Raw genomic sequence first — 27,809 nt, forward strand, 5'->3', positions numbered from 1 at the left:
CATGAAAATTAATTTGTATGGTATTACTGGACGAATATTTAATATAATTAGATCCTTTCTATCCAAAAGAAAGATCCAGATTGTCCTCAAGGGCCATACGTTCAAGCAACATTAATGCAAAGGTGTACTCCAATGGTTGATTTTTGAACTCTTACGGTGCCTGATTTTTATAAACAACCTCCCTGATGAAATTTTGTCCAAAATAGGTATATTTGTTGATGATACCGCACTCTACTCTTGACATGTAGGTAAAGCAGATACATGCATATCCAAAGCTATGTCTGAATCCTTAGAAAATAACATCCAATCTTTAGTTAAATGGCAGCATAAATGGATGGTAACATTTAATGCTACTAATACAAAACTCGTTTCTTTTAACAATTATAAGAAACCTTTTCAACCACTAATTGCAATGACTAATAACACCCTATATTAGAGCGCAACATTCAAACTCCTTAGCTTACCATTCAAAGGAAACATGAATTAGAACAAATACATAGCATTTACTGCCAAGGATGCTGCAAGGAAAATGGGTTTCCTCTACAATGCTAGAAAAAATCTCATCAGTAAAATGATTACATTTTTTTGTGGACTGTTGTTTTATATATATATAAGCCAGTAAAAATCGCTGCTAACGTGTCAAAATTTTTAATAATTGGAACTTGGCAGGTGTAAGTCGACTTACAGTGTTCTTGTATGCATGTGCAAATATACATCTATACGTTGAAGTCGGTTCATTTTTAAGTATTTCTTATCTGTCTGACTATAGCTCACACTGTAATGACTAAGAGTGGAGCATTAAATCATTTGGTTTCGATTCTAGCTGATGGCACTCAAGTCAATTTTCCCCCCTTTTTAAACTTTTGAAACCACTACTGTATATTGGGTACAATATAATAGTCAATAGAGAATTGACTCCATAATAATGAATACGAATTAAAATATCAGATGGGTAAGAAAACTTCAAATTTACCTGACTTTAAGGTATATTTTCGGATACATCCAAGAGCACTTTAAGTCAACTTATGCCTGCCAAGTTTCAATTTTTTCAATTTTGACTCCTTAGTAGCTATTTTTAGTGACTAAAGACCAAATCGAATTTGTTTCACAGGCCCAAATCCCCTACATATCAAGTTTCAAGTCTTGTAGGCCAAAAACTGACAGAGTAGTTTAACAGAGATTGTTTCACACCACACTCACACATGCACACAGAAAGATAAGGTCACTTATATATATATATATATATATATATATATATATATATATATATATATATATATATCCCCGAAACAGTGTCTTGTGGTAAACAACTGATGATCCCTTTAAAAACATTGGTACTATTATTTGTTCATGTCAATAAAACTATTCAGCGATACGGGAGATTAATTGACTTACTGACAAAATAAAATTCTAACGAAGGACATTTTTTTTTTTGTTATATAGTTTTAAAGGATTTAGAGAAACTTCCAAGACTATATATATATATATATATATATATATATATATATATATATATATATATATATATATATATATATATATATATATATATAAACACACACACACACGCGCACTAATAACGGTCAATGAGTTTCGATTGAATGAAAGTTGAAATTCCAGTGCTATTTTATCTGTTGAACTCTTGAATAGAAAATGGCAATGGTTAGAGTGACTAAAACACACAGCCAGTAAAAGTGAGTTGTGTTCGAAGGGAAGAGACAATAATAGAAATTACAACTGATGACTAACCTAAAATCACCGTCGAGAGAAACGAAGTCAACAACTCTGTACGTATGAGAGTGACTGAACGAAAAATGTCAGCTTTAAAACAAACACGTATGCGTGTCTAGCTTCTCATCTCGGGTAACATTTGCAGACTTCACGCCGGGGGAAGCTATTCAATAAAGAAGAAAGCGGAGAAGATGTAAAGGTTTATAAGTCTGCACTGAAAGTAGGTGCAAGTTATGTTATACTTCTGAGTGGGATGAGAAGCAGCTATCACGATCACTTAGGCGAGGGAGTGTGACCGAGAGAAGAGGTAAGAGGACAAGTAGCCTGACCCAGAGTAGGCAGGGGGGAAACCGATTGTAGGAGAGAGGTAAGACAATAGAAAGTTTTATTGAAAGCATAGGATTAATACACCATGCACATGCGACATATTTTTTTTTATTACATTTTCACCCCAAAACAAGGCACAGTACCACTTTGATGTAGGGGGCTACCATCAGGGACATATATTGCAGGGATACTATGTAGAGAGTTGAGCAGCAAGATGTCTGTTCATATTACACTTGAACTTCTGCATGTCAGTACAGTTGGGAAAGCAAGAACCTGAAAAGGAATTACAGAGTCTAGTAGTTCTGTGGTAGAAACTATTAGAGTAAAAGGCTTTCTAGCATCTAGGTATCTCTACAAGTAGGGGTGAGACTTTGCTGCTTGTCGGGTTTGTCAGGGTTATTTACGTCGATGGGGTACAAGGGCTTGTAGTTCGTCCGAGCATCCACCATTAAAATACTTGTAAAACAGGCAGAGGGATGCAACATTTCATTGATGGGACAGAGATTGAAGCTTAGATGACAGTTCAGGACCTATCAAGCTGGCGACTCTCTTATGAACTCTGTCCAGGAGTAAGAAACTAGTAGCAGATGCACCAGCCCAAATGCGACAGCAATACTCCATACATGGAGGAATGGTGGCCTTATACAGGTACAGGATACTTTCAGGTGTAAAGAGCATAGTAGAGAGAGCCTACCTTCTTTGCAGCAACCTATGCCATCAAAGAATAAATATTGTATCATTAACCAATTAAAAATTGATCCAGTAGATGTGCTAGATGTTTTTGTTTTTTTTAACAAAAAGTCATCTACAATTATGCTCCAAGATTATGTGTTTAAAAATGGCGGATCCTTAATTTAAGTCAATTTAAGTCGAGTGTTATCTTCCTTCTTTGTCCACTGAATTGATTACACAATTCATCCACATTAAAAGATACAAAAATTTCGATAACTCAAGAAATTGTACTTTTACTTGTAATTATTTTTCTACTGAATCATTTTTTTTCTTGCAATTTTTGGAATTTAACAAATTTTAACATAACATGTAAGTATGTAATAATGTTTTCACCTGAAATGCGTTCTTTAAAAAGATCATCAACCAAACACTTGCATTTCCTCTAAATTTAAATCTTATTAATCAAATTTTACTTTCATTCCCACATTTTTTTTTACATATTTTAAAAATAAATAAATAGCAAAAATAAAATTTCTCTACAACTCAAGTGCAACCAAACTAGAATGAATTTCAAATGATAAAAATTCCGTTTTCTTTTACTTCAAAATTGCATTTTTCTTTTGCATTGAAAACAGAATATGTGAGCAAACCAGAACTATCTTTCTTGGAAATGTTTGGATTTTAACATGATATTGTAAATTCATAAATGAGATCAGTGCGACTTTCAAACTGATCAGACGGTGTTCAAATGTAACAGAGTGCAGATGTGCGTATGACAGCAGCAGCAGAAGCAGCAGTAGCAAAAGCAGCGGTATGCAAATGACCGAGTGGTGTGAGGTGACATTACACCAATGGAGAATGAAAGAAAAAGGTTATGAAAAAAAATGTAGCCGAGAAGGACAAATATAGATATGGTACACATGTGGCCTGAAAATGGCTGGAAAAGACACGTCTTAAACATGGCCGAACAAAGTACCACATGTTCGACATGGTAGAGTCTTGGTAAGCACATTGGATTATGAGAAGACTTTTGAACAAGAGACAAGGTGTTATTCTGGAAAGTACATGTAAATAAGTGTCTGTTGTTTCACTGAAAAAAAAAAATTGAGTCAAATTTTTTCCTCTTTTGTTTCCTTGTGACTGTCTGTATACAACGTGTGGATCCCAAGCGTTGACATATTAAGACTACGTTACACAAACCCATTCTGCTTATAATTTTGTTTGTATTTTCTCCACTATTAAGTAACTTCATATTCTGTATGTACGAGTGTAAATGTCCACTTCTTTATTTTGCTGCTCAAACAAACAAATGTATTTTTATATTGCCATGAAATATTGTATTTATTGGTTAGCATTAATATTACTGGCTTTGTGTATTTTAATCTGTCTGCTTTTCATGTCGGTAAGTAGTAATTAAATGCAAATGTATTAATCAACTGTTTTGCATCTGATGTGTATGTAGTAGTTGTTGATATGAAAATACAAAATAATAATACTTGTCACGTGTATATTGAATACATTCCCAACATGTGGGCAGCTCAAATGGTAAAGGCATTATCGAATATTCAAATTTCGTAGGAGTAAAGCTGCAGACAATGTGTGACGTCATGGTAATCGATGCAGAAATGATACTGCACATACACGACTGGTCCAAAAGTGAAGCCTGTACTCATTTGTATACATGTAAGCCTCGGAAGTATAAAAGATGTTGAATTTTCTTGTGTCGACAGTATTTGTTTTAGAATCATACATATTCCTGCACAGTATTCATTTCAAAAGCAAAAACAAACACAAACTATTTCGGTGTTATGGCTGAAGGAAGGTCCAACCTAAAACTCATACCAGATTATGATGGAACAACGTCTATTGTAGATTGGTTGGAGAGTGTGGATCTGATTTTCAAACTCCTGGGAGTTAACAGGGTCGAGCAAGTAATCCTCTTGCCACTAGCCGGAGGGGCCTTTGACATTGACATCTACCAGCAACTGTCAGATGCAGATAAGACCAATGTGACACGTGTAAAAGATGCACTGTGCAGAGCCTTTGCACTTAACCTGTACAAAGCATACAGGTAGTTTTCAAAGCACTCCTTATATTCAGATGAATTGGTAGATGAGTTCTACACTGCATGTACAAAACTCTCCAGCTTGTTTGAAGACACTGAAGTATTCGTGGCCAGAATGCCTGTCGATACCCAACAACTGTTGCATGCATTTGCCACATTGCCACATCCAAATGGAAATCATGCTCAGTCAAGCGTGAACAACAAAAGAATGGTTGCCATCGTCAATAAATCTGTCACAGAAAAAGAATCCCTCTACCCAAGTTCACAGAGAAGTCACTGCATTGTTTTTAATTGTTCCGGGCCCAATCGTCTGGCTAAGCACTTTCAGTTTGAATGACCAAAGCAGTGCCATAAGCCAAGTATCTGATGTTACAGATGCGTCAAAATGTCCAGAAAACAGAGACAGGGTGAAATGTGAGTGCTTACTTCCAGAGAAAAATAAATATCAACTTACCAGTAATGAGTGTGTGTGTGTGTGTGTGTGTGTGTGTGTGTGTGTGTGTGTGTGTGTGTGTGTGTGTGTGTGTGTGTGTGTGTGTGATGCACGATGCACTGATTGACTCGAAGAGTTCAGTTTGTTGTCCACTGAATGGATGCAAGACAAAGGTGCTAACCATTGACTGAAGAGTATGGCCAGCAACTAATAAAACACTATTAGCGTCTTTCTCTCTTTTTTAAAATACACTTCATTAGAATGGCACACATGGATATGGAATTTGTTATTTGTGATGAGAAATTTCATCATTACAGTATATACAGCAAAAACATTTTTCTTGCCACGGTCTTATTTTTAAATACGAAGAAAATAAAGTAACATTATACGAAGAAGTTATACAAAAACCTAAATTAACCGAAACGAAATTATTTCAATCAAGAAAGTTAAAACATACTGATTGTCTTTCTAATAAAGTCATATGAAACATCTGGATAAATATATAATAGATTCTAACATTTCTTTGTGATCTGAAGAAAAGATTTTAATCATGTAATTGTAGTTTGAATCACGATGTGTGTGTGGGGGGGGGTCGCAGTATAAATTAAAAGAATAAAGGTAATAAATGATATCGTATTCTATAATGTAAGCCAGTGAACAGTTTTATTTTGCAAACACGTGTTTGGCATAAAAAGAGTTTATAGGGCCAGATGATGACTGGCTGATACAGGGTCACCTGTAAAAGACGATTAAATATTTAAAAGCCGTTTCCATTACTTATGATGATGCCTTTTTCAGATGTTTTTTTTGCTGATCAAGGCTTGTGAGCTGTTCGAGGATAAAGATTCAATGGACCAGAGAATCATAAACAATAGGTGGGATAGGACAGCCATAATAATCTTAAAAGGAATTGACGATTCAAAAGGACGACAACAATTTAGCAGTGTCAGAAATTTCGTGAAAATAGTGAATAATTCCACCCCATCTTTCCAAGCTTATAACTCCTCGAAAAATGTAATTCAAGCCCTAATTTTTTTTTTCAATTAAAGGAGCAAGGACCAAGGTTTTATAAAAAAAAAAAAACAAAAAAAAAAACAATGTGTTTTTTTTTTAAAAAAAAGGTTTTAAACTTCGGACTTTACAGGTAAATTTCTAAAAATGCGATTTTTTTTTTGTTTTAAATTTGAATATATTATTTACTGACCTTTTCTCTTCAATTTGTGATATATAAAACTATTCAAAATAAATTAATTATTTACTTTTTAATAGACATTTCAAAATGAGAGGCGTGAATTATTCGACCCCCTGTCTTTTCAAGCTTATAACTCCTCGAAAAATGTAATTCAAGCCCTAATTATTTTTTCAATTAAAGGAGCAAGGACCAAGGTTTCATAAAAAAAAAAAAGACAAAAAAAAGACAAAAAAAAAACAATGTGTTCTTATAAAATAAGGTTTTAAACTTCGGACTTTACAGGTAAATTTCTAAAAAAGCGATTTTTTTTTGTTTTAAATTTGAATATATTATTTATTGACCCTTTCTCTTCAATTTGTGCGACATAAATTAATTATTTACTTTTTAATAGACATTTCAAAATGGGTGACACTTGGGGGGGGGCGTGAATTAAAAAAAAACGTTTGTTTAAAATATTATATTCGGTTTATTGGAAAGAACATAAAATTTCACATTGACCCTGAAAATATCGTAAAAATAGAATCAATAGAAAAGTTTTGATAGATTTTTAAAGTTTAAAAATTGAAAAATATTGAGTTCGGAAAATTCATTACTGTTTTTTAAAAAAAAAAAATATATTTCTATTACTTTTAAAACAACTGTAATAGTTTATTTTGGAAATATAATCCATAAAGAAAATAAATAACCCACTTTTAACAGAGAAATTACGAGATTTTTATATTGTATTCGCAGTTTCGTGTTAGGGGTGTCAAAAATTCCTACAAAAATTCTGATACTGCTACGACAACATGTAATCACGTTAGACTTGACCATGTTGCCGTCGGTTAGGAAAAAGATTTGTGGTTTTTGTTTCAAAGGTAGGATGTTCTAGGAAAGAAACTTTGCTCATAGAACATAAATCAAATCTATTTTGAAATCACTTAATTTTAAAGAGAACCTTTCGTTATTAGATTACAAAGTATATGCATTGCCATATTAATTTGGGTTCTGGTCGTGATGACGTCAGCACTGACAACACTATGTGACTTTTGTTGACCAATCAAATTATTAAATAAAACTTTTCATTTTTCTACTTGCATGTAGAGTTTTTGTCTGTTAAGATTTATACCTTAACTTTCGCATATCCTTTCATCCCATGAAAGAATGAGAACAGAAATAAATAAAAATGTAGAGATAATTTCCTACATTTTTTGTCTATTTTTCTATCATCCAATCTTTTATTTCGGCTGTGTTCACTACATCCCATATAAACATTCAGCAGATGATTAAGGAAACCGACCTTTTGCTGAAGAAATGAGTATGCCTGTGCACTCTTTTTTCAGCTAAATTCCATATTAACATTTTTATTTCTACATTTTTCAATAAATATTTTTTATTAATAAACTAGCTGTCCCTATCCGACACTGCCCTGTATGTCATGAAATTGTTTTTGTTTATATTTGTTTACACATTTTTAAAACTTATACAGAAAACGAAATAGAATTCTAGTTAGGAGGAAACTTTTTATAGCCTTCAATTCAAAATATGATTTATTCACCTTGCTGATTTGGAATTTTAGGTCATATTTGAAAAATGTTTCCATTTTACTAGTTGCCCAAATAGGACTACATAAAGAAATTTTTTAAAAATTGTTGTTCATGAATGCTCCGCATGAACGCAAACTTATTGAAATTAGTAAAAAGTTATTACGAGGCAAATAGCAAATTTTTCACTTTGTATTCTCATTTTATCCTGTGGGAAAACCTTTTACTGCAATTTTTAGATGCCATCTTCGCATTTCGAATTTGCTCATGTTCCATGATCAACCACTCAAATTATTATTACAATTACAATTGAGCTATTTTATTTTCATCTCTAATTATTGATTAACATTTTCTTTGGATTGACACCTTTTTGAATTATTTTTCATTGAGCCTCGATTTCATTTGGAATATTGTTTTAATCTATACATTTCTGCATTATTATCAACTTTTATACAAATATGATTTCTCTCATAATTTGTAGTTTTCAATTTATGTTCTAACCAGCAAGATTTTAGCTTGCCTATGATCATTATTTTACTAACTACTTTCCTCTGAGGATAAGAGACATTTTTTGAAACTCCATGGAATAAAGAAAATTTTAAGTTTTCATTTTGTATTCCTTGTGGAATAATAAATAAGACGGAAAAAGCAAACACATTTGTGTGATGAGGTGGTCTCTCTGAATTGAGATTCCACTGAAACATGCATGCACAGATGTGACCAATAACGTTTGTATAATAAATAGACTATATACCAGCTCTGTCCTCCATTGAGCACTCTTTAATTTCAGTGGATTTACATCTAGGAAACCAATCTATACAACCATATATATATATATATATATATATATATATAAAACAGTGAAAGTGTCTGTCTGTCTGTCTGTGTACATTTCCCTACGCAATAACTCTATCAATTTTCAGTCTACAGACCCGAAATTTGATATACAGGGTAATGAGATTTGAGAAAATCTTTGTAATCCGTTTTCGGCCAGAAATTTGGCTGCTAAGGAATCAAAGTTAACCATTTGACCTTTGGGAACTCTACCAAACTCCTCCGCCAATTTTCAGTATAAACAATTTAAATTTTAGATATAGATTCCTTGGACATGGATCTAACTTAATAACTTGATGTGAGCCCAAAACAATAAATGTTAAGGGGTCATAATAGGGATCAAAGTTAAAAAAAAAAATTGACCTCTGCGGTCTCTACCAAATTACTCAGACAATTTCTTGTCTAAACATTTGGAATTTTACATAAAGGGTATTCAGAGAAAGGGCAAGCTTTTTAATCGGTTTGGGTCCAAAATTTGAGCTACTAATATATAAATGTATGTATGTATGTTCGCATGTCTGCCTAACACTTTCGACAGAGGCGACGGATTTTCACAAGATCAGTATCGTTTTTCAGACTACAAATACCGAAAAATTGGCTAAAAACATTAATTTGTTCACTCTCAACCGGGCACTTTTCAACAGGGAGGGGTCGCGTTTTTTGCCGATATTTTCGAAAGTCATCCCCTCTTTTCGATTGTCTAGCCTTAATTAAAACCTACGTCACTTCCAGTTTGATGGTGGTCGTAACAGCAAAGACGTCATATTTTTTTCCATTCTTTTCCTCCTTCACGGTACGGGTTCGAGCCTGCCTGCCTACTACCACTTTGTTTTTTTGCTTAACACACAGCTCCAAACACCTGGGCAACGCCGGGCTGAAATGCTAATATATATATATATATATATATATATATATATATATATATATATATATATATATATATATATATATATTTAAAAGAGTGTAGCCATCAACAATTATGGGTTTTTCAGCCTTTTATCATATTTTTATTTTAAAATATTTTTATAACGCATTTCAAGCTTTGTTTCGCTCTCTTCAGATATTTTTGTAAAAAGTTTTTTTTTAAATGAGCAGCAGATGTAAAAATAACATTTCAAACTCTCACTTAAAAAAAACTTTTTACGAAATATCTGAAGAGAGCGAAACAAAGCTTGAAACACGTTATAAAAATATTTTAAAATAAAAATATGATAAAAGACTGAAAAAACCACAACCATCACTTTAAATATATATATATATATATATATATATATATATATATATATATATATATATATATATATATATATATATTGTGACATGATCTTTAAATTGGACTATGTATTTAAATCAAAATTTAAATACTTAATTTTAGGCTGACGAGATATATCATTTTTGTTTTTTTTATATTTCGTCACCAAGGTAAAATAAAAGATGATTCCCACAAGGTAGGCTACTGCAGTAGTCGTTTTGGAACTGAGCGAGTCTACCACCCCTTTAAAACTTGCAAAGACTTTACCAACCAGAGATTTCGTCAAGTCTATTTTTAGAAAGGATTGTGAAGCAGAGAAGAAAGGGAGAAACCGGAAGAGTTATCGCTTCCCCTTTTCCCTTTTTTTAACTGGACACTAGCAGAAGTCGCTTTTTTCAGCTTGGGTCGCCGACCTGTTGATAGGTCTCCTCCACGTGAGAGCAGGAGGGGGACAACCTCTTCCCCTCATGCGAAAAGGAGATACCGATACATGAGACGTGAACGACGCGACCTTCTCCAATCATGCGAGAGAATGCGACAAATTTATTTCCTCACGAAACAGACGATGGCTTTTTCTCGTCATGCGAAAGAGATATGGATGAGCCAAACGCACGATGTGATATCTTATCCCTCACGAAAGAGACATATATATAACGCGTGAGCAAGAAAAGAAAACACGCGAGATGGCTATGTGAACTTTTTCCACACCGAAGGAAATACCTTGGATTAACGGCGGCGGCGTCGAGTTGTGAAACACCCCAGCAAAAGAAACAAAAAAAAAAGGGAAAAACAAAAGAAACTTGTAAATGTAAAGACTTTGATTACCCCCCGCCCAAGGACTTTCACTCATTTCCATATACGTAGATATACTTCAGATTCCATAACTTTAAATACATTTCTTTTTCTGGTACTTGTGCATTTAACGAACCAGACGTAACTCAGCATTTGCTCGGCTTTGTCCGACGCATGACGTCAACAGCCGGATATAACCGAGCATTACCGATTAAGCAGGCGAGAATTTCGCTATCAATTGGAAGAGTGTCACAACTCAAGAAACGCTTATTTGAAGAGAGTTTTAAAAAGATAACTGACGAAATAATAATGAATATTACAAACCTTGCGGACCAGCTCCAGACCCCAGAGGCTGCACTAAACTTTTGCCAGCAACGGAAATTGTTGGCAGAAGAGAAAAGGTGTTTACATTTTGGCCAGGATTGTGTACTTGCAAAGAGAACAAGCCTTTCCGACGGTTACGGTTGGAGGTGTAGAAGTGTAACATGTTGTCGATGGACCTCCATTAGGATTGGGACCTTCTCAAAATCCCGACTAACCATCGCGTGTATAATAAAGATAATATACTTATGGGCGTTCGAGATGGCATCTACAAAAAATCTCCATCGCGAATGTGGGTTACGTTCTCGCCACACAATCGTGGATTGGAAAATTTGCTGCATGATATATGCAGGGACTATTTTCTTAGGAATCCCCGGCAGATTGGAGGCCCAGGCCATACGGTAGAAATCGACGAGTCCGTTTTTAACCGCCGGCAGACTTGTGACACTGGTCTGGGTCTTTGGTGGATACAACCCCGCCGAAAAGGAGGGTTTCTTGGTCACTGTACCAAATAGGAAGGCCGAAACCCTCCTTCCACGAATAAATAAAAAAGGGTTTGTATTACTGTACACATAGATTCAAAAAAGTTGTCAAAAAACAAATATATAACAAATATTATCAAAGGCAAGATAAGTTACTTTTCTACAAATCCTTGTTTCTGGCGAAAAAAATGTACAAATAATCCTTGTTCCTGCCCCCCCTTTTTACGTTAAAAATTGAAAAAAAAGCAAAAAAAAAAAACAGTTCAGACAAAAAAAAAAGTTAACAAAAAAAACTTGTTTATATGTATTTATTTTGAAAACAGAAAACAATTTCAAACAACAATAATTTAAAAAAAAAAAACATAAATGAACGGTAGGTTTTTGCTTTTTATTTATCTAATTTTTTTATGTTTCTACATTTTACAATTTCATTGTAGAGTTATTTTGTTGTAGCGTTGTTTTTATTTTATCGCCAACGCTCGGTTTTATCCGGCTGTTGACGTCATGCGCCGGACAAAGCCGAGCAAATGCTGAGTTATGTCTGGTTCGTTAAATGCACAAGTACCCTTTTTCTTTTGTTAAACTCTTCTTTTTTTTCTTATCTATTTTTGTATCGTTTGGAAAAGTTGTTATTTCGTTATTTTCTCGCATTTTTTATTGTGTTCGTCCTTGCGTTTCCATCCACTTGCTTTATTATTTTATTTTTGCTGTGTCACATATGCGATAAAGAGAAAATACTTGGGTTTTTGCTTTCCCGTAAATTCCTTTGTACCCCCACCCCCTTTTTGGGCAACATGCCAGAAAGATAAACAGTTTTCATTCTTCTCGGAAATTTCTTATCATACCCCTACGTTACTTGTTGCTTAAATCTCCCACCTATCATACCCCCATATGTAACAATATATATATATATATATATATATATATATATATATATATATATATATAATAAAACTGTATGTGTGCGTGTACACGAATAGGCTCCAATATGGTTTGCTATTATACTAAACTGACCACATACAATAATAGAAGAAATATCAAGGAGCAAAAGTGGCTAAACAGTGGTGGTTTAATAAAATTGTGAGGGTCTGCATACACGCCCGTTCCATAAAGAATGGAAATAAAAAACAAGAACAAACCTTTTAGAAGGATTTGTTGACATAGATGCACATAAGAATACTTTGATATTTATGTTTCAGCTTGAACAGGGATGGTATGATAAAAGTGTGGGGTCTGCTTTCACGCTTGTCCTCCATAGAATGAAAATATGCCACAAAGTTTAACAAGGTTTTTTAAATATATAAGAATATTGTGATAAGCGTGTTTCAGTTTGAACAGGTGTGGTATAATAAAATAATGGGGTCTATCTAGCTTCCATAGAATGGTTTTTAATTTTTTTACTAAAATATAGTTAAAAAGAAATTAGTTGTTTTTGAGTAATGTTGAAACCAATTTAGGTGACCGAAAGTCATTTGACCAATATATATTTAAATAATCTATTATATGAAAGGCAAAATGTGTGTGTGTGTGTGTCTGTGTGTGTGTCTGTGTGTGTGTGTGTTTATGTCTTGCAAAAACTTCCGACAGACATGTCGGAATTTGACAAAAACGATATTGTTTTAAAGTTCGGTCTCTCCAAATATTGAAAGATTGGCCAAAATCATTAATTCCTTCACCCTCAACTGGGCAGTTTTTAATAGGGAGGGGTCGGTTTTTTCGTCAATATTTCTGCAAGTCATAGTCTCCTTTTGATTGACTATCCTTAATTCCAATGCTCACGACTTCCAGTTTCGCAATGGATTTATCAGCTAAGACGTTAGATTTTTACACCTTTTTTTGCTCCTTCGCACCTGGCTACTACCACTTTTTTTAAACATCTCTCTCCAGCCGGGCTGCCTACTGTTGTCCTGACCCCACCCCCCGCTACTACCACTTTTTTAGCACCCCGCCCTCGGGTTTTCTTACTACACCATCTCTACACATCCGGGACACCGCCGGGTACCCCCCGCTTGTATATATATATATATATATATATATAATTACCATCGCCAAAGAAGCAATTAAGAAAAGCAACAAAATCATGACATGCATCGAAGAGATAAATCTAACTATGTGAGAGTTATTAATATCTTTGATCTATACACAAAAACATCATCAGAAAATTGAAAAAATAAAAAAGAGGTATATACAAAAGCTCTCTATTGTCTTTAATAATGTTTGTTTAAATGAAAAAATGCTGCCTAAATATACACAATTCATATATATATATATATATATATATATATATATATATATATATATATATATATATATATATATATATATATATATATATATATGGACATTCGATCATAAGCAAGACGAACCACGATTTACAGCCATGGAACACCATGCTTTATTTACCCAACAAAAGAGTTTAAAAAGATCATTTCTTTTATATAAATAACACCTGAAAGTATTTACAGAAAAAAAAAAAAAAAAAAAAACAATCATACACTCACACACAACAATAAGTACACTCCTACAAACCATATTTAGAGAGATGGCTTTTTAAATGTATTAAACACAATGCGATAAACTAATGATGTGAGAACAGCTGGCGGATGTTTTTCTGTTTATTTTACACATTAAAGTTTATTTGTATGAAATACGAAACGTGATCCAGTGCGGGGCGGGGGGGGGGGGGCGTCGAAAGATGAGAAAAATAGCGTTTCACGGTTTCGACATCAAAACAAATGAGCCGTCTTGTTTAGCCAGAATAAACGCACTAAAAGGGAGAAAAAAATCAGTTTCTAAAGTTATTTATAGCTGTCTGTCCGATGATGCATTTGAAAAAAAAAAAAAAAAAAAAAGGCCTTATACAATCAAGATTAAAATTTTTAAAATTAAAATTAAATTAAAATATTTAAATAAAATAAATACAATTGTCGTATTAATTTTGTATTAATGAGTTTGACAATAATATCGTGGGGTACCCGTGTGTGCCGGTCATCCATAACTGGCAAAGAAGACATTTTACTTGATTCTTATTTTATTTATCACAAAATTATAGGAATGAAAATACAAAGATAAACATGATACGATAAAGTTCAGGGCTGAAAGCAGAAATACATAGGGTCCTTATTCATTTCCGAGCAACACGGTGGGGTTGGGGTTACTAATAGAAACCATAACAGTGGTACATTTGTCTGCTCAGTAAAGGCATAACACGAAAGCAACGGAATCTTTTAGGACTAAAGATTAAAGCTGAAAGTGACACGAGTTCAATTTATAAGTTGATCATATGTCCATCTGCTTTTTTTAAATATAGATTTTCATGTTAAGTTTCTAATATGCTAGAAAAATTAACCCCTTGAGTCACCCATTCAACTTGCGTTAGATTTTTTGGATGAAGTAAAGAATAGATACCCCGTAGCAGACGACGCCGCCTGGCTGTGCCAGGCGCACAATTCAACTAACACCGGTGATTCGACCTTGACATTGGCACAAGCACATGGCGTCGGTTGTTTTTAAACACGTCAAATAGCAAACATGCTCGAATATTCACCAGCATTTTTTTAAAAAATATATTTACAAAACCTTTGAAGATTTAAAAGAAAAAGTATATATTTACAAAACATTTTTTTAAAATAAGTAACAAAACGAACGTATTTAAATAAAAGATATTTAAATAAACGGGTGTCTCTTTCTGTTTCGGATTTTTGCGACCAAGATTGATTTTTATGTGCCGTGTTTTTTTTTGGGGGGGGGGGTTCTGTGTGCGTTTTTAAGACAATTCAATATTTATTCTTTAAAACATTAACTTCAGCGACAATTAATATATTTTCAAAATAATATTTTTAAATATTACATTTTTACGAATATTCGCGAGCAAGATTAAAAAAAAAAGTTCAAATAAAGACTGTTTGAATAAAACTTTAAAAAAAAAGGTTCATTCTATACGGTTTTGGCCATTTCTTTTTCGTGCGTTTTTAATACAATTCAATATTTATTTACAGTGCGATGTATGTCGGTGGTCAGTGAAGGAGAAATCCTTTTAGGCCGAGGCAATTTTTTATGCATAATAAAATCACAAGTATAAACAATCGAGATAAAAACAAAAAATTATTTTATTCATATCTTTTTTTTATAACTTTTATTCAAACAGTCTTTATTTGAACTTGGACTGTTTTTTTTTATTAACTGTTTTATTCTTTTTATCAAACAAAAATAGAACTTTTATAATGAAATATATATTATGGACTGTTTTTCAAACATCGAAATTTTAAAATTAAAGTTTTATTTAAAACAAAAAAAAAGACGAGGTGTTTTTTCTTTTCGAGATATTTTTTTTCACCATTTATTACTTTGAAATTTTATTCACCATGAAATGATAAAAAAAAACTTTTCGTTAAATATATTTTTAAAAAATTATTATAAAATATCTATAAAGTCTATTTTTATGTCTGTAAAAGTTTGTTGAAAGTTCAAATAAAGTATATAATTTAATTGAAAAAAAAAACACCTCGTCTTTTTTTTTTAAATCTTGCTCGCGAATATTCGTAAAAATGTAATATTTAAAAATATTATTTTGAAAATATATTAATTGTCGCTGAAGTTAATGTTTTAAAGAATAAATATTGAATTGTCTTAAAAACGCACACAGAAAAAGTCCCCAAAACACGGCACATAAAAATCAATCTTGGTCGCAAAAATCCGAAACAGAAAGAGACACCCGTTTATTTAAATACGTTCGTTTTGTTACTTATTTTAAAAAAATGTTTTGTAAATATATACTTTTTCTTTTAAATCTTCAAAGGTTTTGTAAATATATTTTTTTAAAAAATGCTGGTGAATATTCGAGCATGTTTGCTATTTGACGTGTTTAAAAACAACTGACGCCATGTGCTTGTGCCAATGTCAAGGTCGAATCACCGGTGTTAGTTGAATTGTGCGCCTGGCACCGCCAGGCGGCGTCGTCTGCTACGGGGTATCTATTCTTTACTTCATCCGATTTTTTGAATCAGGAAAAAGTGAGTTTGCAAAGCCTGTTAAAAAATCCAAGAGAGAGGGAGAGAGAGAGAGAAAGAGAGAGAGAGAGAGAGAGAGAGACAGACAGACAGACAGATAGACAGAGAGGGAGGTTAACGGAAGTGATAGTAATAAAAACGGTGAGCGCGAATGGATATGTCAAACACGATATAGCGAAAGAGAATGAGAGTGATAGACAAAAATTTAGTAAGAGATGGGTCACTTGGTGAGTTAATTGTAAATTTAGGCTAACTACTCAAACTTGACATCAAAATCTGACCCTCAAAATCGTCATGGGCATCGGATATGTGCCTACATTAGAAATGGCTTTCCATATGAAAGGGACATCTCCAAAGAAGATCCTAATAAGATACTTGCTCACAGTACAGCATTCATATTTGCTCTCTATCGGCCCCATAACAGCAGAGTTACTATCATTGAGAGTATCTCTGAAAATAATTGACCACATTCCGTCTCCCCATCCTTCGGTTAACATTCACGTCTGCAAAGACTTCAATGTTCACAACATTGAATGGCTAGTCCACTCAAACAAGACAGATGATGATAGAAGGTACTGTCATAATTTCTTGATTACCTATGACCTCATGCAAATTGTTCATGAATCCACCCGTATGCCCGATGTCGACAGACAATATGCAAGTCTCCTTGACTTTTTTCTTACAACTTGGCCAGAAATGTGCTCATCCTTAAAATCAAAACAAAATGTAATAAACCCTCAGACGTACCTCCCATCATACTGTATATCGATATTCTATGGCTGACTACGATGACTTCCGAACATTCATATCAAATATACTTCTGCATTCCATTTTCAAAAAGAATGTGTCTGCTATAGTATCAGACCTAACTGAATGATTAATTGTCAGTACAGATCGCTTTCTAACCTCCAAGAAATTCCAGCAAAAACCCAACGGTCAGCCGTGGTTCACCCCAGAATGTGCCACTTCCATTGCACCCTAAAGACTCACTAATCCCATTGGTTCCAACGTAATAAATGTTGTGAAACTAAAGCCACCTTTAGAACTGCTAGCAACCACTCTAAAAGAGTAATAACGAATGCAAAAGATTTGTATGCTCAGTACATCAAGTTTAAAGTAGCTGAGCAGCAGCTTGGTTCCCACCAGTTTTAATGAGTAACAAACAAGGTTCTGAATAGAAGTGTGTCCTCTATACCTACCATCATCAACGAACTTGAGGTAAGCTCGTCAGCATCTGGCAAAGCAAAACTCTTTGCTAAGAAATTTTCATCAAATTCTACCCTTTGCGATCAGGGTCGCCTATCCCTATATTCCCTCCTGCGACTGAAAACACACGACGTGACATACAAATTTCTGTGCATGCTGCCAAGCCTATTAAAAATTTGATTCTAGTACAGCAACTGCCCCGATGGCTATTTAGTCATAATGCTTAAAATCTTCAATCGGAACTAGTTCCCATACTTACAAAGCTGTTTAAATGTTGCGTTAAGGAGAAATGCTTCCCAACACCTTGAAAAACTTCATCAGTCTGCCCAGTATTTAAAAATTTCAGAGATCAGTCATCTTCCTCTCATTACAGACCAATCAGTCTCCTGTATGTCATGAGTAAGTTGCTGGAATCTGTAATAAATGAGAAGTGGTCAAACACCTCAGCAAAAATAACCCGCTCAGTGACATGCAATATGGTTTCTGTTCGTCGAGATTTACAGCTAATATACTGTTATATCACATAGGATTAGTGAATCTCTCCACAGAGGCTTTGTCTCTAGAGCAATAGCTCTTGACATATCAAAGGCTTTTGATAAAGTATGGTATAAAAGTTTATTTCACAAAATCGCTAGCTATGTAAAAGCTGGAAATGCCCTCTTAATTATTAAATCCTTTCTCTCTGATAGGCTTATAAGAGTAGTTGTTGATGGGCAGAAATCAGAAACTCATTGTATTAATGCTGGCGTCTCTCAAGGTTCCATCCTGGGCTTAATCCTTTTCCTGATCTTCATCAATGATCTCCCAAATCACATTCTTTAATTACTCATAGACATTTATACAGATGACACAACAATAATGGTAATAATGTTTTCACCTGAAATGCATTATAATTTGTACTAATTTCAACATGACATATAAGTAGGCAATAATGGTTTCACCTGAAATGCGTAGGTTTAAATGATTCCTAATCAACAAAAGCACTATATGATTTTACTTATTTTGACATGACGCTTAAGTAGGTAATAATGTTTTCCCCTCAAATGTATTGAAATTTATACTAATTTCAACATAACATGTAAGTTGGTAATTATGGTTTCGCCTGAAATGAGTGAGTTAAAAAATCTCTAATCAGCAAAAACATCTTATGATTTTACTTATTTCGACATGATGCTTATGTAGGTAATGATGCTTTCACCTGAAATGCATTGGAATTTGTACTAATTTCAACAGGACATATAAATAATAATAATTATAATAAAAATGTTGGGAGAGGAAATGTTTTAATAATTTTTAACTGATCAAGAGCGACTATAAAGGGAGGTAATTCGTTTCTCGTTAATTATTGTTTGTGATGATGATGTTTTCTTTTTTGTGACTCCAGACGGATGGACAAGTAAATTAATATTTAGATTACAAAATACACCAAATGACGCATATAACAAAATACACAGTGATTTACAGAACGTTTTCAAGAACTGTTGTTATCATATCCGGTACATAAGGACATTTGCAGACATGCACAACAAGTTGTTTAGTGTTATAATCCAGAATGCGAAAAGACTTTAGATATAAATTTCTGAGTTCTTGTGATGGCAAGCTTCTATTTTGCCGTGTTACCAACTCCATTATAACACTGACTAAACATCATCTTGACATCAAGCCCGGCATGCGTAATCAAAAACGACAGACAAGTTCTTGCTACTGGTTCTCTCATTAACATTTATAAATACTAATTGTCCTCCTATAGATCTCCTGCTTGCTTGACATAACGCATATTTACTATTGATTGCACTTTGAATTCATCAACAGTGAAAATAAAACCTTTTAATGAATATACAATTAAGTACAACTTTTGCTGTATAATTTTATCTGAGATATTATTTCATGCAGTGTTGATGCATTTTTCAGATGATTGAAAAGATGATTTGCCTGTGTCTCTTCCACTCACTCTATACTGTAGCAAGACCATGAATTTTTCCTTATAGAGAAATCAATGGAAACTTTACTGGCAGCATTATGGCCTCCCAATAAAATGTTCTGTTTCTACAACACAATATAATTACCACAATCGTTTTCACTATTTTCACACTATTGATTTTTCCGTCTTCTGTTGCATTGTTTATCTAATTCTTTACTAATATCTGTTTGCTTTCCGCGGCATTTTGAATACATTTACTATTTGTTACATGGTTCATATGACATCCAAATCCATTGCTTGTGCTTTTGTGTAGGATAAAAACTTTTATTTCCTGATTATATCGGATACTGTAAAAATTCTCATCATTATATTCTGTAACCTTCTTCTTGTTCCAAAATGGTTTACATACAAGTTACACATAGCCTTCTTTTCATTTAAACCACAGAAATCATTTAAACCACAGAAAATGGTAACAATAAATATGAATTTGTTGATAAGTATACCACCCTGAATACGGTGGTGGGCAAGGGTTTGGTAATGACTTGACCCAAAACACTCAATATTTCAAAGTTTGACAAAGATGCAAATTGCTCCTTTAAAAACATGAACAAAAAACAAAACAAAACAGTAGTATGCTTTTCAATATGAAGAATATAGCAACTATTTCCTCTCCACAATTTCTCTATAATATGCATGTGAGGACATTCTCTTCCCTGGATGAAAAGGGTACACCATGTTAAACGGATAAAGGAGGACACACTGCATAGTATGGTAAATCTCCAAAAGTTCATTTATCACTGCTGAAATTTCAAAATCGAAATCGTATTTCCCTTTTTTACGAATTTGGATGCTCAGGGGTCCCTATCAATTTGCATGTCATTGCTTGGATACTTTGTCAACCAAGAAAACTGGAAGTTCTTTCTCTTTTAATTTGCCTCAGAATCCAACATTTGTACCTTGTGTTCAACTGGTCTTTCATGGTATGCTGCTGCTAATCGTCACTTAATTGTTGACTCATTCACACAAATATTGTAGATGAGTCAGAACTAATTGCTTGTTCAGTCACTTTTCATCAATTAGAAATGTTCTAATTGTGTCGACATGTAAACAATTCTATCTATTAATAATGTGTAGTTTTTAGAATAAGTTCATAACAATGTACTTGGAAAATTGTATAACTTTTCAAATTTCAAGTTTTAAATTGATGGGAGATTCATTCATAATGATTGGATCAAAAGGACGAGCAATATTTGACATGAGTAACAGTTGGACATGTATTTTCAATATTTATTTATGCAATAAATAAGACAGACGCTCCAAAAGTAAGGCCTCCTATTTTTTATTCCATCTGAATGGATCAAAGGGGATTGAAAATTCCATTGCTATAATGACTGAACTTATGCATTCATGCCTGAAAGTTTCATGTCTCTGTTACAGGTATTGACAATGTAAGACTCTAAGAAAACAATCATGGATGTGCATCAGGAGAATAGATGTATTATTGAATTGATGACAAAAGTGCTCTAAAATTGGTGGTGACTATGTATAAATCCTGGAGCACAAATGGTGGCTTCTTTTAATGGTACCACGTGCATCTGCATAGCTTTTCAACATTTTGAGTTAACAAAAAAAGTAGGAGGCTTTGCTTTTGGAAAGATCCTCATATCATATTGATATTACAATAATAGATAAATACCATTAAAATAAGGAAGTGAAGAAGTTTTGCTATTGTCGCTGTGTCAGGTTACCCCTCCCATTTTGTTACAAACAAGCATAAATACATCACGAACATGCATGCTAAAAATAGCGATAACTTTTTTCAACAACAAAGAAAAAAATGCATAAAACTTCATTGTTTGCAAACTAAACAAAAATAATCAAAATTAATTTTGGACTGAAATTAATATATACATAGTCAATAAATACCCCCAGACATTTTCGCCAGTAAGAAATCTGGCCTGGAATTAATTATAATCATTTGTTTGTTTAATGAGCCAATTCCTGTAATGTAAACATCTTTCCATGTAGCCAGAAACTCCACAGTAAATCTTCAGTATGGCCTGAGAGTTAGGAGACTTCTATCCTGACTTGATGCTCTTGTAAAGCCCACTAGCTCAGAGGCAGCTGCCCAAATAGCCCTTTTTAGGGCTAATCAAACTATTAATGCGATTTAAACTGTCCTTTTAAGGACAGCTCACAATGCGATGTACACTCCACTCTCTACTGTTGCCTGAATCCTGGTATGCCCCTCACAGCCTGCTACTCCAATTCCTGCAACCTACAACTGACTCCTGCAGCTTCCAGCGATTCCGGCTCACGCTTGTACTTTTCTGTAACTTCAGCAGTTCCAAAAAGTTTTTAAACAAAAAAAAAAAAAAAAAAAAGAAGTGTTTTTTAGAAATTTACCTGTAACGTCCAAAGTTTAAAACCTTGTTTTTAAAAAAAACACGTTTTTTTTTGTTTTGTTTTTTTAATGAAACCTTGGTCCTTGCTCCTTTAATTGAAAAATTTTAGGGTTTGAATTTGCTCCTTTAATTGAAAAAAAATTAGGGTTTGAATTACATTTTTCGAGTAGTTATAAGCTTGGAAAGACAGGGGTTCGAATTATTCAATATATTTCACGCATTCGTAAGGTCAGTTTCTGACACACCTAAAATTTTAATTTTTAGACGTTTCTTACACCATCATTGTAATTTCTTTTTGTTTGTTTTTTTAATTAATTTTTTATTAAATGAATGTTTTATGAAAGAAAAAAAAAACAAAAAAAAAACAAAAACAAAACGTTTTTTTCCTTTCTTTTTTTAAGAGAGAGGTGTATCCCTCTTCGATCTGTTTCAGACGTTTAACGGCTTACTAAATAGTTTGAATCATAATACTTTAAAAATTACCACTAAAGGGGTCGTTAATTCGTAATGTTTTTTTTAATCAGTTATATATATATATATATATATATATATATATATATATATATATATATATATATATATATATATATATATATATATATATATATATATATATATATATATATAAAAACACACACACGCACATTTATCTGTGTGTATGTGTGTGTGTGCGCGTGTGTACTTGCATATGATTTTCCGGATCCGAAAAAGAAAGTGAAAGCACGTTTTTCGAAAGAGGCTGACTTTTCACTTTTCAACCAGTTGAAAAGACGGAAATGAAACGAAAAAAGTAACGTAATAACGCTGCAAATAACAACGTATTCTTCGAAGACGATCACAAACTATCAATAAAAAATCCGATTAATTATTCTAAAGCAAATATTAGTAAAAATTGTCCATAAATAATACAAAATAAATAAATAAAAAACAATTGTTCGAGTTGTTTGGTTCGTACAATCTCACATTCCTCTTCTTGTAACGACCGAAACAAGGTTCGGCATAAGCGGCTTTTCTTAACGAAAACCTCGTGGGGCCGCACATTCTAGTTGGAACTATTATCCTCCAAACATCGTTGGAAAATATTCATCTGTGATATCGATGCGAACCTCATTATTACAAAGGAATATGGAAATTTAAGTTTTGATTAAAACCAAAAATAGCGAGTGTTAAGATACGAAGAAAGCAGTCGATATTTAATTGACCGGCGCGTCCGTGAAAATATTAGCCGAAACTGCGAGAAATGGATGTTGCATTCTTATGACATCATTGATGATATTAATCTTAAAGGGTGTTTATTTGTATGGAAGAAAAGAACGCCCAGGGCACATCGCTTATGTCTGTTTTGTTTATTTATTATTCTTTCTTTTTAAATCAAACATCGGAACTAACATCTGTCAAAAAGCGGAAGAAATGGTGATTAAAACTTACTGTTTCGATTTTGATTCAGATTCTACATCTTTCACCGGCCACAAAAACGGAAAGTGAGGGACATTTTAATTTCTCCTTTTTTGATTATTTCAGAGAAAAAAAAAAAAGAAAAAAAAAAACAGAAAGTAAAAAAATAACCTTTTAAATGTTAATGTTGATTATTTAATTTTAAAGTTTGGATAGAGAGAGCAGTTAAGTCTTTACGAGGTAAAATTTATATAAGCCTCCCCCTCCCCACCATTCCACTCCCACCTCCAAGATATTTGGTTTTCTCTTTCTTATAACAATATTGATGACAGGAATAATTATTTGGATTCGTAATTGATTATATATTATCATTTTAATTTACAGTCGTTGTGTTAACAACTTGAACAAGTCGACATCGATATTATAAATTTAATTAAGGAGAAACCCAAGGGGCACGTGTTTGCCCATGTTGTTCAGTGTGACAGTGTGACACTTCTCACAATCCGAAATTAAGGAAACAGAAAAATACAATTTTATTTATTTTATAAGCGGGCAAAAACAAAAACAAAACAAAAACAAAAAAAACACCCATTATTCGCATTCAATATACACTCTTAAGCACAAGAACGTTTTTATTTCAAAATTCGGATTTTATTAATGTAATTTACATGTGAAATCCTAAGTACATTTGTTGCCAAATTTGGTTTCGTTTTTCCTTAGGAAAAAAAAAAAAAAAAAAAAAAAGACAGAAAATTGTGCTGTTCTTATGTTTTACATAACTGTGATTAAAAATATATATATATATTACGGATTAATTATTATTGATCTGAAAATATCTAAGGAATTAAAAACACGTTGAATTTTTTGTACGTGAAAGGCGAAGCGTTGGAAGTGGCTTACCAAATATTACCGGTCGGGTTGGGTATCCCCGAGGTGGGTGGGGTACAACCACCCGAGGTACCCACGGAGATAACCACCACCACCCCGACCATCGTAGATTATTCAACGTCTTATAATAATACTATTGCAAAACCAAATTGCATTGTGAGTGTTTCTACTAGTTGCAATACCATACCTGTTGCTACATCTAGTGCCGATGCTACTAAATGCAACACTTGTGCTATTACCAACAACAGTAATAGCAGTAGTACTACCAGTAAAGATGAGGGTACTATATTCTCTCCTGTAAATGTACCAACTTCAGATACTATTACTACGAGTTCTCTGCCCACTACCAAGTGTTTTAGCATTTGTGAAAACAAAGAATTTGATCAAACTAATTTAGGTAATTTAGTCACTTCTCCAGTCACTACGAAACGCGAGCTTTTTACTGGTGGTAGCAGCGTTGCCGTTACGATACCTTCTGTTATTGGTAGGAATTCCGATTCTGATATTCTAAACAGGTGGTCGGATATTCCTCCAAGAAGGGCGAACCTTAATTGTCAGAAAACTCAAGAGGTCCATATTAACAGCTATAACACGACCGCTGCAAACAACATCGCCATTGATGACCCTAACATTATTGGCCAAACGACAGCTGATGCCGTTAGTGGTCACCACCAAAATGATTCTACTCTTTCTGCATCCGCCAATATCGGCATTTCTTTAGGTTTTGCTACTCCCACGAGTTATACCACAGACAAAAACCATTGCGTGGACATTTTAGATGGTGCTTCTGCTTCATCTCCTGGTTCCAGTACAAGTGACTCTACAACGCTCTTTGATTCGACGACGACCCCAAACAATTATCGATTCAATGCCGACCATTTCTTTCCAGACCTCGGATTTAATAACCAGCGACAACAGACAAACAAACTATCTCCGACTTTCTTCGATTTGGTGGATGTAGATCTCCAGGAAGAATACTCCGCGAAAGAGTCCGCCTCCGGGCCCCTTCTTTCGACTCTTCCGTCGCCTCATCATATTTTTCCCCATTCCGGCAAGAAATCATATGCCAGCACATTTCCGTATGCGAAACCTCAACGAAATGACGAACTGCAATCACAAGGGATTCGTTGCCTCGCACACCAGCTCCTATTACCATACAATACCGATTCTTTGATACAACATTCTGGCCTGCATGCGACAACCGTAATAAACTCGAATCGTCCAGAAAACCAATACAACTTCTCACAGAGCCAACCGGATGACCCTTGTAGCAGTCCTAATGCAGATGGCAACACGACTATTGCCCGACGCACTACTGCAACTCTCGTCCCCAGTGGTACTGGTACTGTCAACAGCAATAAATGCCATGAGAAATACAGCCAAAAAAGTAGCTCTACAAGAGCAGATGATAGTTTGTGGCTAGAAAATAAGGCAAGGAGGAATAATAGCGACAATAACATACACAGTGATTCTTGTAGCGGTGCATGTTGCAGTAGCAATAGTTGCTGTTGCAGCAGTAGCGAAAGTAGCCCCGATAACGATATCACTATTAGCAGAAATCGAAGAAAGAAGAAAAGCAGGTGTCGTGTTGGTGGAAGTATCTCCTCTCCAATCGCTAGAAGATCGCGTCTCGAAGACGATCGAAGTGAGAGAAACCGTTACAAAAAGAACGGACGACTTGACGAAAGAAACGAAGGAGGCGGGTCATCGGTGTTGGTGTGGCCAAAACGAGAAGGGGCAACAAATAATAAGGATCCTCTTCCAAACAACCACGCTTCTTTCGGAACCTCTTTGGTCAGTAGTGGTAGTAGTAGTAATAGTAGTTCTACTATAGAATTTAATATTCAGGATAGCGTGAATAGTAATAACAACAGGACAATAATACCAGCTGCTGTTGGTGGTCTAAGTTTATGCAGTGGGAGTACCAATAAAGAGGAAGCGGTCGACGATTACTTTTATAAACATTGCCATCATTCTTCTCCCCAGCATCGCCGTCAGCGAAATGTCCTCAAATTTGCCGCTTCTTCTGATGATAATGATGTCGAAGACGATAACGGAGATGAAAGGGAATTGTTAAAAAGAAGACGACGACGAAGGAGACAAGAAGAGAAGGAGGAGGAAGAAAACGGTTTCAACGACGAAGAGGAGGAAGAGGAAGTAGAAAACCCCGAGCAACAGTTGTTAATTTCGGAATGCCGTATTAATAAAGTCCAGAAAAAAGCAGATTCTCATTACAATCGGTGGTGGGGGAACAGAAAGAATCGGCGCTGGTGGCCGGTTGTTGCTGGGGGCAGAGGATTCAGAAAGAAGACAAAGAAATTACAGGAAGAAGAAGAATTTCAGGATTTGGGATTATTTAAAAACTCGAGATCCGAGGATCCACCAACGGGTGGAGGCGGGCGTCTTGGAGGAGTAACACCTTATACTCCAACCACTACTACTACTACCACCACCAGTAGTACTGTAATTGTTGCTGATGATGATGATGACCCCCGTTATCCCTTTCGACATCATCTCTATTACAAGCGGATAACAACAGGAGGAGAGTTAGGATCACAACAACCGCAAGAGTGTCGTAGACACGATCATTATCATCAACAACAACAACAACAACAACAAAGTCACCACTACCACCACCATCACCACCACCACCACTGCCGGCATCAACATCCACACGGCAGCAATAAAATCTGTCATCACCAACAACAAGAGTACCACAGTAAAAGTGACGGCGACGGTGTACCTCCCGACCTACAGAATAATAATAATCAACCTTCTTACCGCCATCACCAACACCACCATCGTCGTCGCCATTATTATCACCGACACCATAATAAGGATCATTATTGTCGTTTTAATATACGCGGAGCAGGCGGCGGCGGTGGCGCTTACGACGAAAACGGTGGCGAGGGGGAAGAGGAGGAGGAGGGAGAAGAGGAGAGAAGGCGGAGAAGGAGGCGAGCGTGGAAATCTGGAGGGCGCGCGCGAGGGCGATTTCGTCGTGGTCAGGGTGAGGCCGCCACCGCCATGGAGTCGTGTACACAGTGCTTAAAAAATGAGTTTAAACCAGAAAATGCAGGCCTCAATTATGACGATCCTTCAGTTTTTGTCAGGTCTCAAGTGAGTCTTTTTTTATTTTTCTATTTAATTTATTTTATTTAATGATGAAATATATCGTTTTATTTTGTAGTCTACGACACGTGTTCCGAAACGGATTGTCATTAAAAAAATATGCTTTTGCTATTCGTATTATTATTGTTAAACAACAACAACAACAACATAAACAAAGTTTTTTTGTTTACCATAAAAAAAAAAAACTTTATGTTATTGTTTCAAACCTTGTGAAAAGAAAACTCACTGA

The 27,809-nt window shown here is 34.4% G+C and overlaps 1 protein-coding gene across 1 annotated transcript in view; it reads left to right on the top strand.

Moving 5' to 3' along the window:
* Positions 1–4,910: 4,910 nt before the first annotated feature.
* Positions 4,911–27,809, top strand: part of LOC145278210 (uncharacterized) — a 238,015-nt gene continuing 215,116 nt past the window's right edge. The window contains exons 1-2 of the mRNA XM_080130497.1: positions 4,911–5,055; positions 24,402–27,568. Coding sequence (XP_079986623.1) covers positions 4,911–5,055; positions 24,402–27,568 — 3,312 coding nt within the window. The remainder of the gene's footprint in view (positions 5,056–24,401; positions 27,569–27,809) is intronic.

This window comes from Euprymna scolopes, chromosome 6, assembly GCF_053919585.1.
Source record: "Euprymna scolopes isolate OS-2025 chromosome 6, ASM5391958v1, whole genome shotgun sequence".
In the NCBI taxonomy this organism is placed as follows: domain Eukaryota; kingdom Metazoa; phylum Mollusca; class Cephalopoda; order Sepiida; family Sepiolidae; genus Euprymna; species Euprymna scolopes.